Here is a 17,015-nt window from a genome sequence, read left to right as displayed (position 1 = left end):
ACCCTTCTGTGACGACAATGTGCTTCCGAGAGGTTTGCAGGGTTTGCATACTCTCGGTGCCTAAGGTAACACTTCTTCCTGTGCAGATGCCTTAGGCCACAGTACGATTGAGTACTCGGCCGAGTACCAGCACTAATGCATACCCTTTTGACGGAATTATAAGCATGACGAGCGTATGGGTTAAATACAATGGCTCGGACTGCGCAGCTCGCATGTGGAATACGTTAGTAGTTAAGAATTGTGGTGTCTAACAATTATTGGACGACCTCGGGAGAATACATTATTACCTAAGCGTGCAGTCAAGACGGGTCCACGCTAATTCTAGCCAAAACAAAGGCCACCCTTATAAGTACGGAGTAATCTACCATCGACAGTCCACTACGCTTGGTGTTCTAGTCCCTCCAGGACTATTGGCCACTTCTCCTAACTATATATATCCCCTGTTGTATTTAGTTCACTAGAAACGACCCTTTCTTTGGTGATATCTCTTTTAGTAGCCCCGATGGTCACACATCCTCGTCTCTCTCGTACCAACCCGGTGTCGGAGCCCCCCAAGGACCACCACCAGTTAACTAAGTCACGAAAACAGGCGTGTTTAGTATGTTACCACATCTGATCTGCCTACACTGAATTCGGAGCTAAAGAATGGTCCCCCATCAAGGCATGTCGTCGACGAAAGAAGCGTTGTGATATAAGCCCCAAGCCGACCACCTGCACCCCACCGGTAGAATCCAGGTGCCGAGGCTGACTCTAGTGATACAGGGCAATCAGCCCGCCTGTTCGGCATGCAGTGGCTGGAAGATGGAATGTGTCTATGCTTCAGGCTCCCAGACCCCGTTGGATCATAGGTTTCCCACCCCTAACAGCGCCATGGGGAGAGACCTGGCCTTTGTTCAAGACCTACCTAATACATCTTTTGATTTCCTATCGGAAATCCTCCCACTTGCCCCGGATACTACCTATGGGGTATTAGGGCATGGCGAACAATCTCTAGATGGTTTGACGCTGGTCGATACCTCTCGGCCATCATCAGCGAACCTCTCTAGCTATCCTACGGTCCCACTACCGTCCCCCGAGCAAAAGATCCAACTGATAAATGAGTTCTTTGATCGTTCTCATCATCTCTTACCATGTATGCATAAGGAAACTATTCTAAATTGTTCGCGGGGATCGCAGGGCCTAGCCTTGTCGACGCCGTTAGAATGGGCTATCTTAGCCACTGCTATAAGGACCACTCGTGGCGCGATGGTCTCTCGAGCAGATTTCTTTCTGCAAACTGCCGTCGATTCACTTGCGCAAAGCCCTATTATACAGGTGGGTAGTTAAGATACACAGTTTTATTTTTCACAAAACTGATATAATGGCAGGAGAATGTATTACGGGATTTACAAGCAGCTGTGTGGTGTGTATTTTCGCTCTATCATTCGGGTGCGATTACCAAGGCCGTCGTGTTGCTGGCGCAGGCATACTCCCTAGCATGCTTAAATGGATTAAACAGACTGGATGATCCTAACCGGAGTATGCTGGCGACCATACAGTTCTCCCTATTAGAAGAGGAAGAATGCCGCTGCACTATATGGGCCCTCTTTATCCTCGATCGGCAAATAAACTACCTGGTGGGCCGCCACTTCGTGATTGACGACATGCTCTGGTGCGTGAATTACCCTTTAGATAACCGGTCTCTTCAAAATGGTCTACGCGCAGACCGCGAGGGCTACGATCGAGACCTTGCAGCACTAGCGTCGGAGAAAATCAACGTTCCAATCGGGGCTTGTTTGACTCGTCTAGTATGCAAGGCTAACGTCATTCTCGGCCGCATTGTTACATACAAGAACATCAAGCCTATGCCTATATGTGCCGACGGCGCCCAGAGCCGCCTGGCGGAATTCCATGAGCTCCAGTCTGCCCTCGCATGCTTCTGGCTGTCCCTACCGCCCTACGTTCATAATATTGCCGAAGTGCCACCTGAGAACGCCAGCCAAACTTTCTGGTTGTTGATTGTTGCCCACACCTGCTCCACAATTCTTTTCTACATCACCGAGGTAGAGCGCCGCAGCCCCGGAGGTGCCAATCTTCCGACCGAACGGGAGAATTTTATCTGTACCTATAAATCTGTGGACAAGGTTGTGGCTGGGCTTCGTCAGGTCTCGAGCCTCGCAATCGATGCGGTCTTGAACCCGATGCTAGCACCGTCATACTTTATGTGTTGTCGCTTCATTCTGGCGCAGTGGCGCCTGTCGCAGCAGGGGTCGTACTGCTTGGATCTGAACCTCGTTTTAAAATTGCTGGAACAGATGTCCCAGGAACAGGCGCAACTGCCGCGGATCTATAAAGATATTATTGACCAGGAGGTGGGTAGGCATGTGCAGCCAGGAGGGCCCGTTGTTCAGTCCCTCTTACGCATGGATTATTGCTTCATGATTTAGGGCGTTGTATCCGATTTACGATCCTCAATAACCGATGATTGATTCTTTATGTCATGGACCTGGCTAAGTGCGGTGTGATAATGCAAAAATAATAGTCGCAAAGGGCTTCATGTTTATGATGGACATCTCCACGGGGATTGTGTTACAAAAGTCGAAAGTATGGAAGTATTGGGCGCATATGACTAAAGGAATGACATTGGCGAAACAATCATTCCAAGAGAGAACGAAGTAAGGTGTTCATTGATCAAACAAATGCACAGTTTGTATCTACGGCCCCAAACGATATTGAAGGCTTCCTCCTACCCCCTCCCTGCAAGAATTCTCCAGATCAAATGGGAGCTCAACATTCCATCTCTGGATACTACTCAACGTTTCAAATGCATCGCGGGAGTCTTGGGCGGTCTGGCTATCAATATAGTCGCCACTCAGGACATTTCGCGACCCAACGGTGTATCCACCCAGTGGCTTTTCAAAATAGCTGAGCGCCAGACGCCCAGTGTCACCATTGCCCGGATCCAGGGCAGTGGCCACATATTCAGAATCAATGGATGGTTTCGATGGGTCCTTGACCAGGTAATTGACGGCACAGACGCGGCATTCTACCGCCGTGCAATTGCCCGTAGAGGTGTACTCGAACCAGTCGATTTGACGGGGCTTGGGAGAGCAATGTAAAGTATCAACTTTTGGCGTGGGATCAAGCCACCTGTCAATATCAGTATAGAGACTACTTGCCTTTGGCGGATGCTTAACCCCGAAACTAAAGGCAGCCGGCAGGTCTTCTACCCCGATACTTGGGTATGATAACTACGTGATTGATCCGTCTGATTTCTTCATGAAACTACAGCTTCCTGAATTGGTCCTTTTGGTCTCAAGGCTCCCTGCTACCTACCGCCTTCATGAGATTGAGGTGCTGTGGCTAGATATCACCATGCCTGGGATTGAGAATGGGTCATTTCCCTTGGAGTTTCCTACCCGGAACACAAGCGGTGGAAAGGCTGATCTGGCTCTCCATGGAGAAATCCAGGGCTGGACTGGCCGCTCGGGGTATGTGCCTACAGCAGCAACAGGTGATCCAGAGGGACCCTCTACTGAAGTCTATGTTTTACATGCGCATGATACAGCCCGATACAACCCGTCTGCCGAACACAATTCCCTTGCATATTACAGATGCTACGGAGCTTGTCACTAAAAAATGGCACGAGCGATATCGGAATGATAAACCTTGACTCGTCAATTGCAGCCATCCTCGAGTCCGGTCTACGTGGGTTGGAATCCCACAAACGGTCGAGATTCCGCTCGTTGAACGTGGTAGGCAGCAATTACGTGAAACCCTCAAGTCGCGTCAGAAAGTTGGATCATTTTGACGGCACTATTAAGCTGCACTTTCTTATTGGAAAAGCTCCGGATGTCTGGTCTGCTGTGTCTAGTCTGTTGTAGAATGGTATTGCTTGTGCACTGTTAGAAGACGAGAAGGAGCCGGCTTTCTTCCAGAAGGCCTTTGACCATATCTGCGACGTTAATGGGCTGGAGGGAAGCAGTTTGATGGTCGGACGTTTCCGGCCAATTGCAAATGAAGCAGTGTTTCCAGAGAACGCTAGCAATTATCTCCTTCATTTACTAAGATTAAGTAGATAACCCTTGCCCCAAAGGTCAATTTTCCGCCAAAGTCTATAGTTTCCGCTGCTTCGCACACGCCGAGCTGATCAACAAACATACCGCACAGGCAAACAACCACCACCAACCATTCTGCAAGCTCTCTGCATACACCTCGATGATTGACTGGTGCATCTCACCCCTGAACTGCATCTTCACCTTCTGTATATCCGAAAGAATGGTTTCAATCTGCTCGACAGTCAAGGCCAGGTGGTGAAGCTTGGTTCGCAGCACGTTCTGGTAGAGTGCGGCGTATATAGCGATACCGAAGATATTACCGACAGTCTGGACGAAGATAACCAACCCCGTGATGATACCGATGTGCATAGGCTCGACTGAGAACTGCGCTCCGACCAGCAGACCTTCCATGACGGCACCCTGCCCTATACCAAGGATTATCAGCTCCACGATCGCTTCTGCGCGGCTTGTTCCCGCTGCCCAGCGCGTGATCAGACCGCTGCTTAATACGGCCAGTGCTGCGCCAATCCATGCGTTGGACAGACTGAGGCCGTACTTACTGGTAAGCCAACCGGCGATAGGGTTACCAATCGCCAGACCCAGCATCATTGGCAATAGAGCGACGCCTGAAATTGTGGCGGAGTCGCCGTAGACCAGTTGGAAGAACTGTGGCACGTAGTACATCATTCCTAGTAAGTTTGTACCGTAAAAGAACTCGGCGAAGAAGATAGCGACGATAGCGCGGCTCCGGAGGAACACAGGCGGCATAAAAGGATCCTTAGCCCAGTGCTCCCAGACCACAAAGATCATAAGCAATAAAATTCCACCAACCAAACAGCCAATCACGCGAGAGTCGTTCCATAGGAAGTTGTTCCCGCCCCAGGAGATACCTAGGAGGAGACATGTGGTACCACCGATAAGGGTGATACTTCCAATGACGTCGAAGTTTTGAATGCGCTCCTTGTCGACTTTGGGGGTCGGGATGCGGAGAAAGATAATAGTGATGATGAGACTGATTGGGGAGATACATAGGTTAATATAGAAGCACCAGCGCCAGGTAACGTATCTGTCCAATATTGTTAGGTATTGACTGCCCTACTGAAATAGATTATAAGGTACTCACTGACTAAATACGCCGCCCAGAAGTGGACCAGCAACATCGGCAAGAGCCCAGACCAGTCCTGTAAACGAGATATACTTTCCGACATCACGAAGGGGAACAAGGTCGGTACAATGATCTGTTCCGAGACAGTCAGGTTATAAACTTCCGTATCCTCTCGATATTTTAATTTAATCAACTCACATTAACCAGGCCGTAGATACCACCGCCTCCAATACCCTGGACCACACGGGACCAAATCAACATATTCATAGTCCTAGCACCGCCGCAGAGGCCGCTTCCAAGAATAAAAATAAGGGTTCCCACAACGAACATATTCCGCCGCCCAAAAATATCACCAAGCTTGCCATAGATAGGTAGAACAAGGGCAAATGTAACGAGAAATTCAGTGCCTAGCCAGGAGGAATTGCTATAGGCATTGAATTCCGACGAGATAATAGGAACAGCTGTGGCGACAATGTTGAAATCCAACGCGGTCAAAAGCATTCCCATATTCAATCTGGTAGACAATGTACTTAGATCACACCGTAACCATCATATAAAGAATCTAGAGAGCTTACCCGAACATAACAATCCAGAACTGTCTCAGTGACAGCCCAGCCTTTGCTCCCGGCCGCATCTCTTCCTCGGGGAGTGTAAGCGGGAGGTCAGTTGCTCCTTTTTCGAGATCGGTGGAAGGGGTGACTTGGTCGGAAGCTTCCAAAGTGCTTTCGCCATTTTCTGTCTCTGTGTGCGATGCCATCATGAAGCTTTGCTTCCTGGTAGTTGATCCTGTAGAACTGGGATTTCTTCGACTGAACCAGCGAAGAGAAGACAAGACAAAGTTGAAGATAGCGAGCTAGTCAGGGAAGATAGGGAAATAAATAGAAGAAGACATTTCTATGGTCTTGAACCTCTTATGTCTATTGGGGTAGAAGAACTAATTGCTCCTTGGTCGGCCCTGACAAATAGGAGTAGATTCCTTGTCGTATCATGGGCGGCGGATGGCGGGACCCACAGATCTCCCCGACATCCCTGCTACATACTAAGCCTTTCATTGGATATACAGACAGTGGGGCCGCTCATTCTACCTGGGTAACCAATGAATGTATGTCTAGCAGCGGTCGATCTGTAAGCCCGCGCGGGCGTACTGGATGCTTAATCATATCCCCTCCAATGTCAGGCGATTGATATTGATCCTAGAGCATTCTTCCTGTAAACGCACTCATGGGGGATTTCTCACCCCCAACACCGTGTGTAAGGTTACCGACGATCGCAGGCTAGTTTAGACACTCGACAGGGCTTATAGGATGCGACTCTTGGTGGCCGCTGTGTCTGGGCACCTCTTGAATGACTAGGCATATTTACTACAAGGTTACCCGTGGATACAAAGGCATTTATTAACAAGAGACGTAGCGGCGGAGAAAGCAAAGCTGTCAAAAAGGGAAACAACATCAAGCTAGCGACAGGTGGAGGCGAGTCAGATACTGACAGCCCCATCAGCATAGATGCCATGCCGGCAATGGAATCACAGGCGCAGATCATCATTCGGTAGTTCTTTACTCTATCTTAATTTGTTTGATACTCTCAGATGCCACATGGTCTGTAATCTTATAGTTTTATAGACATTATACTTAGGCTTCTAGGGGATATTAGGGAAGTAGTTAGCGTGTTAATAAGCTTCGAGGGTGGTGAAGTTCGATGCAATACCGCTCTCGTACGACGCGTCGATTGGAAGATAGGGTATACCTAGATTACGACATTGCCCGTCTATAGGCAATTTGGATTTTCGAGTGCCCGTCTATAGCGCCTATCGCCTATAGGTATACCTACTATTATATAAAGTCACCTAAAATAGACGTATAACTTGCTAACCTCTCTAGGGTAGGGGGGTTTACTGGATAGGAAAAGAGATAAATCTATTAAAATTAAGTACTGGCATAGTTGTATAATGACAACCAGGATCTAGATTGATGAACAAACCGTCTTTAGTCAAGGCTTTCTTGGAGGAATCGTCGCGTAAGATCGTTCTCAATCCATTGCTCAATTAGTCCAACACAACCTCCAACAAGGTGGTCGTAGTTTGCACCATGTGGGATAAACATAGACTGATGTGCCACGACTTCGTCCATGTTCTCCATTAATATCGGCTCCCAATGGGAGTTATCGTTGTACTTCCAATGATGTGATGGTAAGAGGATAAATTTGCGAAGGTGTTGTTTATTAGGGTCTGAGGGCTCCGTGGTTATGATGGAGCCATTCTCGGTTGAGAGGGAAATGCTCCCCGAGAGGGACTGGCTGTCGATTTGGTCGACTGAAGTTGATGAAGACAGCGCGGCACTTGTATGATCCACTAGCAGTGTATCCTTGTAATCGTTGGCTCTTTTGGATGCCAGGGAAGAATGAGAAATGGTGGCCTTCAAGGGCTTTCTTGTTATTGTCATGTTGCTCATGGAAGTGGTTACTTCGGTGTCTTCGGAAAGACTCGAGGTCTCTGAATATTCGTGCGAATGAATTTTCGTTGCATCTTCGTCCAGATCAATTTCGGTTTCGGCCTTTCTTGCGGACTTTTCGTCTTTCTTCGCAGACTTCCTAGCTTTTTTTTCGGCTTTCGTCTTGTGTTTTCGCGGGTTGCGACCAGTGCTCGCGGTATAGTAATTGACAAATCGTACTCTCCAGGGACTGGACTCAGCAACTTCCAGCTCCATTAAGTGCCGGTACCGCCGACGAAGTTCAGTGTAATTATTGACACAACCAGCAAATTTAAAGGGTGATACGATGCGGTCGACGATAGATCGTGAGAGATTATCGGCGTTTTTGTTGACAAAATGCATAATGCCCTTGAGGAAGCCACGGTCAACCAGCCGCACATCATTCATGAATGGTGGGTCAAAGTTGGGATTGAAAGGAGCCGGTTTGAGAACTGGTTCCAAGCCTAAGGATTCTTGTTCTGTCGCAATCTTCTCTTCATCTGCCGGGTCTTTCTTGGGAATCAAGCCCATGGTCCCTGTTGCTATTACGCGGGGATGGACTCCCAGAAAGGGGACATCGAATCCCACTACTCCCAAAATTCGATGCTTTTGTTGCGCGCCTTGTTGTAAACGAGCAACGTCTGCAGCTATGATTCCGCCGAGACTATGTCCCAGCAAGATGACATCCAGGTCATCCGCTTCATGTGGCGATAGCCTGCAAGGAATGCTATTAGCATGTGTGCCTAGTTTAAAATTTAGGGAAAACAGGATTCCTGTGGCGCGATCACATACCAGGCACTGAATTGATCCACAGCTGTCTGAATTTCGCCTTGAGACTTGTATCTAGGATACATGCGGGTGTACACCACGTGTGACTCGGCCAATAAATCCGTTAACAGATCATGAACATGCAAAGGAAGGTCATGAAAGCTAGCTTCTGATCCCATGAAGCCATGGATATAAATCAGCAATAGCCTGCGCTTTTCTGTAGTCTCATGTCCTCCGGGCTGAGGTAGTGACAGTGTGGAGCGAGAGCCATCGATGTAAGTATGAATATTCCCTTCGATCTCCATCGCTAAATCAACCAAGAGTGAAGCTGAGATAGGAAACTGAACAACAGAATTCCCTTTTTGGCTACTCGCTAGGTTCCAAGAATGCGGGGGGCCTGGAATTGCCAAGCTTACTAAGTCAGGGGGCTCAACCAGACCAGGAGATCATATCCACCCGGAGAAGCCCTGGAGAGAGGGAAAAGATCGAAGAGAGTAGAATAATTGAATAATTATTTGAAGATGTCTTTCATGTCTTTCCACATTTTTTTCACATATTTTGTTAAGGTATTGAAATTTCTGACAGGTTTTCTGTGTTGACCCGCATAGACTCGTACTCGTATTCATTTGTCTAAGCCACATCGACACATCCATGGATTCCGAGGTTGTGGGAAACAAGCTAAAACTCCACTTTATCAGTTTAAATATGTACATGCGGAGTACGGAGTACATATGTACATATTGCACCCCCTTACTATGTACAGCCATATCCCTCTATCTGACATGGAATCATCGCACAAAACATCTATACCGCTTGGTGTCCAATCACTTGCCTCGAGACAGGCATAGAACTATCCTGCACTCCCCATTCCCCGCCTTCGATCTCTTGCGCTTTGAATCGAACTAGGAGACCGACGGTAACTGGGCCAATGATGGTATTCAAGAGAATGGCCCAGACGCCAGTAATGAATCCTTCATCACTAACGTACGGAGTTTCGTTGCGTCCGATTTCGATTATCAAAAGCCCAATCTCACCGCGTGCTACCATGGCAGATCCTAAAAGTGTTGCGGCGAGCCAGGCCCGGTTCCACGTGTGACCCTCCCTTTGCTCGCTTTGTTTTTTGTGCCTCATATTATTATCTTCACGTTTTGACTGTCCCTTCATTTTCTGCTGTGCAGGTGACTCTTTCTTATGGGATTTACCACCTAGAACGAGTTGCCATATGGGGATCCACATTCCGACAATGCACTAGATAGAATTTGTTAACTCGGTTTCTGGGAGAGGGTATTTAAGGGTATTTGTATACCTTTGCAAATGCCATTAGGAGGGTGTAAACCACCCCTCTCCAAATTCGTTTCCCCGTCCACAGCTTCAAGAACGGAATTGCAAATCCGATACTTGCGAAGAACAATGGTTCCATCAAATACTGCTGAGGTCCCAACAGATATTTGTCGAAGGTATGAACAAAAGTGGGACTTTTATCCGCCTCACGCTCGCCTTCCTCCCGGCTCATGACAACAAATGGTCCTTCGGGGTGCTTGCTCGGTATATATGTGAGAAATACGCCCCCCAGAAAGGCACCAAACAAAACAGATGTACCAGTAAAGCCAGCGATGGAAATAAACGCCGAAAGAACCAGGGTCATAAGAATAATGTTGGAGATATGATCGAAGCGCGCAAAACGGTATTCAATGAACCTTCGGAAAAAAGGTGCAAATACCCATTTGGTGACGACGGGCGTTACGATGGCCATGCCTATTGATGCCACTATGGGACGCCCAATAAGCCAGCCCAGATTGACATTATTGCCCTCTTCTGAAAGTTTGCCCAAGTCGCTAATCACACTATATACCTGTTAGCTTGATGCATCGACCGCACACCGACTGTCATATCAAAAATTAACACACCTCAACATAACAAGCCCTACAACATCGTCGATGACAGCAGCGCTCACTAAAACTGATCCTACTCGAGTCTCGGCGAGATTGACCGATTCAGACGCAGAGCTGATCACAGCAAATGTAGTCCCTGGTGTTTCTCAGCAATTGTTTCAACGTGCATAGCTAGCGGGGGGTGATTTACCTAGTGAAGTAGCGGAAAGAGATGCCCCGATGATGAAAGTCTCAACCGCGCCTGTGCCAGGTTAGTTTTGACCATCGGAATTGGGCAAACAAAACTAACCATATCCAAAGCCAAAATAGAGCAATAGGTATGAAAGACCAATAGGAAACAAGACGCCAGTTGCAGCGCCAACCATACTCAAAGTGAAGTTCTGCTTAAGCAAGTCCAAACGAGTGCCAAGACCGCCTGGAATGGATGACATCAGTATCCAAGAAGCCAAGCACCTCGGCAACCAAGCAGCCAAGATAAAAACATTTTGCCACTGACCTTCGAAAATGATTAAAATCAGACCGACATATCCTAGAGTGACAAAAGTCTCTTGCCAGTGATGTTTAAGGATATTGGCCAATGGTACACCGTAGACGATTCCGACGGCGATTTGACCTATAATTCCGGCCTGGATTATCTTCGCAGAGACCCATTTTGCAAGAGAAAGGAAAAAGAAGAAGGAAATGACGATGAGGATATCGACAGCTGCAATTGATCAGTGAGGAAATGAGCAGAGATCAATTGGGATATGCTTGGGTACATACTTCCAGGTTCGTGGTATGGAAGGAAGCTGTTGTCCATACCGGAGTTATGCGTTTAACTTTGTAAGCCGCAAGATATAAGAGCAAGGGAAGGGCAGCATTTAAGTACATTTATTAGTATTAAATGTGATGACTCGCGTATGGTCCTCGCAGTCTGGGCAGTCTGGGCATGATCTGGGCATCCGCTGGGTGGATTCAAAGAAGCGTAGACATTGGATGACCAAAAATGAAAACTTCTCCTCACAGCTCTCTTCTGCGACTTCTATGGCTTGGGAAGGAACCATACAGTCACTCATTACGTTGTAATAGTTACCTCATACACTATCTACCGTGAAATTATCCTGAGCCAAAGGCCTGAAACCCCAGGCATCGTCAACTAACACGTACTTCCCGAGCTGCGCACCCCACCCCAAAACTCGTCCATGAGTTAGCACTTATGAATAAGATGGTTTCTTAAAAAATGTGTATGTTTCCCCCGAAAATCTGTTGAAACGATCCAAGAGTATCTACTGCGTGTTACGACACAGTCCTTTCGGTATGACCCTAATTACCATATGGCCATGTGAGCGCTGAGTAACTAAATACAAAAGTAGAGTGTGTACAATACAAGACATTTTACCCCCATCCCCATCTGAGTCCACAAAAATTCACTAATCAACATGAATGCGCCGTAAGCAGCGATCCGAGTTTCCTGTGAAGGAACTCCGCGTATGCATCGTGGTCACATTATCGCTGATGAGCCAATCCCCTTCTTCCCAACAGTGCCACAAAGCCACCCGCCGATCATGCAAGAGACTGTCCAGGACACGACACATCTGAGTCGAATCTGGGGTACCTTGGATGGTAATCTTTGTTGGAGTAAAGTTGGTTTTTTCCTGAGGCCAGGGCTCATGGTAGCGCAGGCAGGGTCGGTGATGAGCAAAGTGATCCTCAACCAGAGGCAATCCAGACACTTTGGCTTGGTCGAAAGCGGTAGTCTCCACTGTCCAGGACAGTGTGCGGAGATAGTCTACCGAGTATTCTGTGGGCAGGTATTGCCATATCAGATGAGACGTGGAGAAGAGTGTAAACCCCGTATCTTTCGGAGAGGGAGTCATGCTCGTGAAAAATTGAAATCTTGACACACGATCAGTTATTAGGTCCTTGCAATCTTTGGATCTGGGTGAAGAGGGTACTTACTTGGGGGGGCATGATCGAACAATTTCTTTCCCATCAACATCTTGAGATTTCTCGATCTTGAATAACCCGTCATAGTGGAATGGCATCCATTCCGATGAGAGCACGTTGTTCAACCCCTGTCCGTCACTTCCATGATCCTTGACTTCAAGGATCAAACCAAATTTCCACGGCATGGGCGTGCCCATCTCCTCCGCCTTCTTGACAAACAACTCACGATCCCGGGTGTCTTCGAAGCCGCGAAGGATTACCGGAGAGATCTCCTGGGCTAGCTCCCGCACTATGCGCATGTCCACATCCTTGGCCGACATAGTTCCCACAGGGCGAATCATCAAACCGCATGGGTATAAGGGCTCAAACTCCACTGGCTGGGACCATGAATAAAGGGGCGACTTGTATCGATAGTACCAGGGCTGTCCGTTCTTCTGAACCAGCTCGACATCTGGGTTTCGGTCAAATGTCTCGCGCAAGCCATATTCCACTTGGCCATCAACGGTAAAACATGGTGCCGAGTGCCATGGAGTCGTTGTGAAGGTTGCGAGCGGCAAGACCCGAATGGAGATCTTTGTGGATCCGCATGATGGGTGGATTGAGAGTCGGACATGATCGGGGTAATTCTTTCTGATAGCTTCTGCGTAAGCCTGCATAGTATAGCGATATTAGTGGCAAATACAATTTTCAGTGTGATCAAGTGGAATTCACCTTCCCCCGCGCGATCATCTTTTTCGCGATAGCTTCCAGTTTTTGCTTGTGGGACCGTTTCGACACTTCTCCCTCTACAAAGGTGTGCTCCAAGTCTTTAGTCAGGAACTTGATATATCCTCGGTATGTTGTGCAAACATCCTCATCCGCTAGGATACTTTCACGGCAATCGTAGTCTAGTGGCGTGAAGTTGTCAATCAATCTCTGGCGGAAATCACCTGCAAACTTCTCAAAGGTAGCGGCATCAAGTGGAGTGTCGGTTTTCCAGTGGACGAGGTCTCGAAGACGAATAAATGTTATGTGCTTGTACCCTTCATTCTTGACCATTTGACGCAGACTTTCTCCATAAGCAAAAACCTCTGCATCAGGCACTCCTAAAAGGTCTGTCTCATGTTAGTGTCAGGATAGGTAGATATATTCACATAGCGATTAACAAAAAGTGAGGGCCAGTTACCATTGTACACAAGACCGTCGGACGCAATGGTCAACTTAGCACCGGGCTCATAGATGTCCGAAATAGCCGCACACAAGCCATTCAGATGCGCCATGGCAAGTTCCTCTCCTTTGTCGGGCAAGGCTCCCAGCGTCTTGCCCACTCGATTAGGCGACTTGAATGGGAACGCGGGTAGGATCATTTGGATCTCACTCGAAGACTTGACCTGAGAGTAGATGATATACAGAAACTTCAGTTTGCCTTCATCACTGCGATCTACCGTCGTAAGCGGAGTAGGCAAGCGATACTGGTATATGACATCCAAGACCTCCCATGCCTTCCGGAGTGTGATTGAATCAAAGAGAGGTGTCGCTGCCGTCAAAGTCAACGATGTCGACTGGGTTGTAAGAAGTTGTTGCATGGCTGCGCTCATTTTGTAAAATAGGCTGGATTTGGGAGAGCCCTTTGGGATCTTTTAAAGATTATAACATAATTTAGTGGTTTGGTCTTCTAACCCTCCTTTTGAAGATGTCATGAATCTTACAAAATTGCAATTGAATTTTCATGGCGTCCCCTTAGGCCATACCCACTAGCCCTGAGTCGGAACAAGTACTTCTGCATGGCACCATACTCCATACTCCATATTGTATTATCTTTCATACTACTCCGTATACCAAGGATCTCCAATATCATGAAATGTCTCACAAGGTTTTGGGTCACTAACACATGACTAATTACCTAAACGGTAATTCCGCTAATATACCTGGGTATTACTAATTCAAGTCTAAATCCACCTGGGCGTAGATGGCTGAACTATGTTGCAACCGCACGGATAATTTGTCTCTTGGTTGAACTATGGGCTGACTACGGAGTATAATCCATATAATAGCTATAGTAATCAGCTGAAGTTCGGCCGGAATAATTCCGTCGGCCTAGACCTCTTCAAGTCCTATAGGAGTACTCCGTAGCATGTGTTAGGTCCCATTGCCGATACCAGCTTCTAAAGTTGGGTTAGTCCCAAGTCCTATCATTATGTTGTATGCATTTATGCATACCTAGACTCTTCTAGGATGATTATACATACTACTAACCTTTTTAGCGCCTTGGCAATCTGCAGGGGTTTAACAATGAAGTTCCGATAGTTGCAGTGGATTAAACCTATTTACAACATAGAGTGACCTTGTACGGAGTAATGAACCCTCAATTATCTGGCTTTCTCTTTGGTCAACTATGTGGTTTAATTTCGCACCTGCATACGTATGCAGAGTTGCCTGAGGAAGAGGATAGAATACAATTAGCGTGCCACGCTAGCGTATCGAAAATATTCGGCATCACGCTGACTGAGGTCCTAGCTTTCAGTCAGCGTGAAACCAAGTGGGTAGTAATTTCGGAAAACCTTCGGAACACCGAGGAATTGACTTAAATAAGATTTATCAACATGGTGCCATGTGAGACCATATGTGGTCAGCCGATCTCGGGCCGATCTAGAAGTCTTGCCTTAGGGTGTTACTTACCTTTCGAGTCCTTGAGTCTGCAGTAAAATTTCAAAAGTAATATAGTATCTCCCTCTCCTTCGCCATTCACTTGCATGGAAACTCTACCGACATACAAATATCATGGGTTACTCTCAACAAGCACGTCATGTTGATCTGGTTATCGTGGGAGGTGGACCAACGGGATTGCTATCCGCTGTCCTCGCCCGTTCTTTAGGCCTGTCAGTGTATATAGTTGGTATGAGATACCACGCCCTTTGATGATAATTCATGGTTAAATTAACCACGTGAATTGTCTTTCAGATGCAAAGGATACTTTCCTTGAGCTTGGTAGGGCTGATGCACTGAATGCCCGCACCCAGCAGTATCTTGAAGTATCCAAGACGCTACCATTACTCGAACCGTTTGGCTTGCCTTGCAATAGTAGGTATTCTGATGTGGGATAAGGGGGTCCATTCTAGCCCTCTCTTTCTAGCTTTACTGATACCCTTTACTCTTCTTGCAGCAAGCTCAACCTTCGAAAATGGACAGTTTACATCCCAGCAAAACCGTTGGTGGACATCATTGACCAATTGCCAGCGGCCCAATTTCTTGATGATCGGCCAGCCCCAGGTTGAGGAAGCTCTCCTACACCAGCTCGATGTGCCAGTCACATACAAAAACTCCGTCACATCCATCGCCGAGTTTGACTCTGGTGTGGTAGTGACGACCGATCATGGGAAAACGGTGGTGGCCAAGTATGCAATCGCTGCCGATGGTGCGCGTTCGTTTGTTCGTACTGCACTGGGGATTCCATTCCTAGGCACAAAGCCAGGGATGGTTTGGGCTGTATTGGATACCTTCATAGAGACAGACTTTCCCTGTTGTCCCGAAATCATCACCTTCCAGAAAGATGGACAGTCCCGCGTCTCATGGATCCCTAGGTATGTCTGCCTTTCCCCACCATGACGATTTATCTAACCATCATTCCCTCACGCGATAGAGAGCGGGGGATGAGCCGCTTTTATGTTTTGTTGGACGGAGAAATTACGCAGAAAAGGGCCGAGGTGTCCATTCAAGAGCACATGGCCCCGCACAAGATTGAGTTCAAGAAGACAGAGTGGTTCAGCTCTTTTGAAGGTAAATATTCAATCTATATAGAACTGGGCATACTTGTTTTCAGAAATCTAACAATGATAATGATCTTTAGTGAAAGAGCGTGTTGCCAGCACGTTTGTTTCAAGGGATGGAGAAGGACGGATCATTCTGGCGGGCGATGCAGCACACGTCCACGCCGTAAACGGTGGCCAGGGCCTCAATACGGGCATTGCAGATGCATTCAACCTGGTCTGGCGCATTGCATTTGCAGCCAAAGGGTTTGGAGGACCTGTTCTTCTGAAAAGCTACGATGAGGAGCGACGCGCGACAGCTGAGAAGGTTATTGATGTTGCTGCAAAACTGGTTCGCTCGACTGTCAAGACAGCGCTAGAATACGTCAACCTTATCGAGAAGAGCGCGAACTACATTACAGGTATCGGATTTTGGCACATTTTCTGTTTGTTCCGGTGACTGACATACTTCTCCCTTCAGGAATGGGTGTTTCATACCCACCGTCCAGCGCCTTGGTCCGAGCCTCTTCCTATGCTGACTTCGTGGCGGGAAGCCGGTGTCCGGACCTGTGGGTAAAAACTCTTCCTCCCACTTCGTTGTTCATCGATGCCACAAAGGAGTCTCAGTCGTTGTTCTCTTCGACGAAGAAGAGGCTCTATGAACTATTCGAGTATGGGCGATTCAAGATCTGTTTCCTTGGCAAGGAGCCCTCACTTCAGTGTCTGGAACAAGGAATTGAGATGCAACAGAAAGTGGAGTTCTGGCATGTCCACTCTGGTGACAAGCGTGTGACAAACCTAATCCATGAGTTCCAGGGTGACTGGGTTGGTGAGCAAGCGACGGTGGTGGTGATAAGACCAGACACGTATGTGGGCTATGTTGGTCCGGATTGGCAACAATACTTGGATTCCGTTTTTGCTTAACTTATATGCGGAAATATTAAACACAATATAAAAGCGAGTTTCAAATATCACATTGATATTAAGTAGGTCGAAGGATCATTACATCCTAGTCAAAAGTTATTAGCAGTTTCGCTTGATTTAAAAATGTGAGATTCTTAGACATATAGGCCTTACAGACTAAGCTACTTCTTTAC

General features: G+C 47.5%; 6 protein-coding genes across 6 annotated transcripts; 2 read left to right on the top strand and 4 right to left on the bottom strand.

Annotated features, from left to right (window-relative positions):
• Positions 1-1,245: 1,245 nt before the first annotated feature.
• On the top strand, positions 1,246-3,615 carry PEX2_076800 (fungal specific transcription factor domain-containing protein; the record flags this gene model as incomplete). The annotated part of the gene is made up of 4 exons (XM_016744950.1): positions 1,246-1,314; positions 1,368-2,351; positions 2,718-3,053; positions 3,190-3,615. 4 exons carry the CDS (start codon positions 1,246-1,248, stop codon positions 3,613-3,615), a joined length of 1,815 nt encoding a protein of 604 aa, XP_016598543.1.
• Positions 3,616-3,884: 269 nt separating this feature from the next.
• Positions 3,885-5,899, bottom strand: PEX2_076790 (MDR family MFS transporter; the record flags this gene model as incomplete). The annotated part of the gene is made up of 5 exons (XM_016744949.1): positions 3,885-3,950; positions 4,143-5,103; positions 5,161-5,275; positions 5,361-5,656; positions 5,718-5,899. The coding sequence occupies 5 exons, from the start codon at positions 5,897-5,899 to the stop codon at positions 3,885-3,887; spliced, it is 1,620 nt and encodes a 539-aa protein (XP_016598542.1).
• A 1,225-nt stretch (positions 5,900-7,124) lies between these two features.
• On the bottom strand, positions 7,125-8,461 carry PEX2_076780 (uncharacterized protein; the record flags this gene model as incomplete). Its single annotated transcript, XM_016744948.1, has 2 exons — positions 7,125-8,334; positions 8,400-8,461. 2 exons carry the CDS (start codon positions 8,459-8,461, stop codon positions 7,125-7,127), a joined length of 1,272 nt encoding a protein of 423 aa, XP_016598541.1.
• A 718-nt stretch (positions 8,462-9,179) lies between these two features.
• Positions 9,180-11,066, bottom strand: PEX2_076770 (cation:proton antiporter; the record flags this gene model as incomplete). The annotated part of the gene is made up of 7 exons (XM_016744947.1): positions 9,180-9,623; positions 9,682-10,219; positions 10,283-10,403; positions 10,458-10,508; positions 10,557-10,682; positions 10,764-10,970; positions 11,030-11,066. 7 exons carry the CDS (start codon positions 11,064-11,066, stop codon positions 9,180-9,182), a joined length of 1,524 nt encoding a protein of 507 aa, XP_016598540.1.
• A 610-nt stretch (positions 11,067-11,676) lies between these two features.
• On the bottom strand, positions 11,677-13,770 carry PEX2_076760 (isocyanide synthase family protein; the record flags this gene model as incomplete). Its single annotated transcript, XM_016744946.1, has 4 exons — positions 11,677-12,142; positions 12,206-12,843; positions 12,905-13,287; positions 13,359-13,770. The coding sequence occupies 4 exons, from the start codon at positions 13,768-13,770 to the stop codon at positions 11,677-11,679; spliced, it is 1,899 nt and encodes a 632-aa protein (XP_016598539.1).
• A 1,183-nt stretch (positions 13,771-14,953) lies between these two features.
• PEX2_076750 (Monooxygenase, FAD-binding) lies at positions 14,954-16,842 on the top strand (the record flags this gene model as incomplete). Its single annotated transcript, XM_016744945.1, has 6 exons — positions 14,954-15,068; positions 15,134-15,253; positions 15,336-15,753; positions 15,813-15,949; positions 16,020-16,340; positions 16,400-16,842. The coding sequence occupies 6 exons, from the start codon at positions 14,954-14,956 to the stop codon at positions 16,840-16,842; spliced, it is 1,554 nt and encodes a 517-aa protein (XP_016598538.1).
• Between the last annotated feature and the right edge of the window lie 173 nt (positions 16,843-17,015).

This window comes from Penicillium expansum (genome assembly GCF_000769745.1).
Source record: "Penicillium expansum strain MD-8 chromosome Unknown contig267, whole genome shotgun sequence".
In the NCBI taxonomy this organism is placed as follows: domain Eukaryota; kingdom Fungi; phylum Ascomycota; class Eurotiomycetes; order Eurotiales; family Aspergillaceae; genus Penicillium; species Penicillium expansum.
The sequence above is the reverse complement of the archived record's forward strand: the minus strand, read 5'-3'. Positions and strand labels throughout refer to the sequence as shown.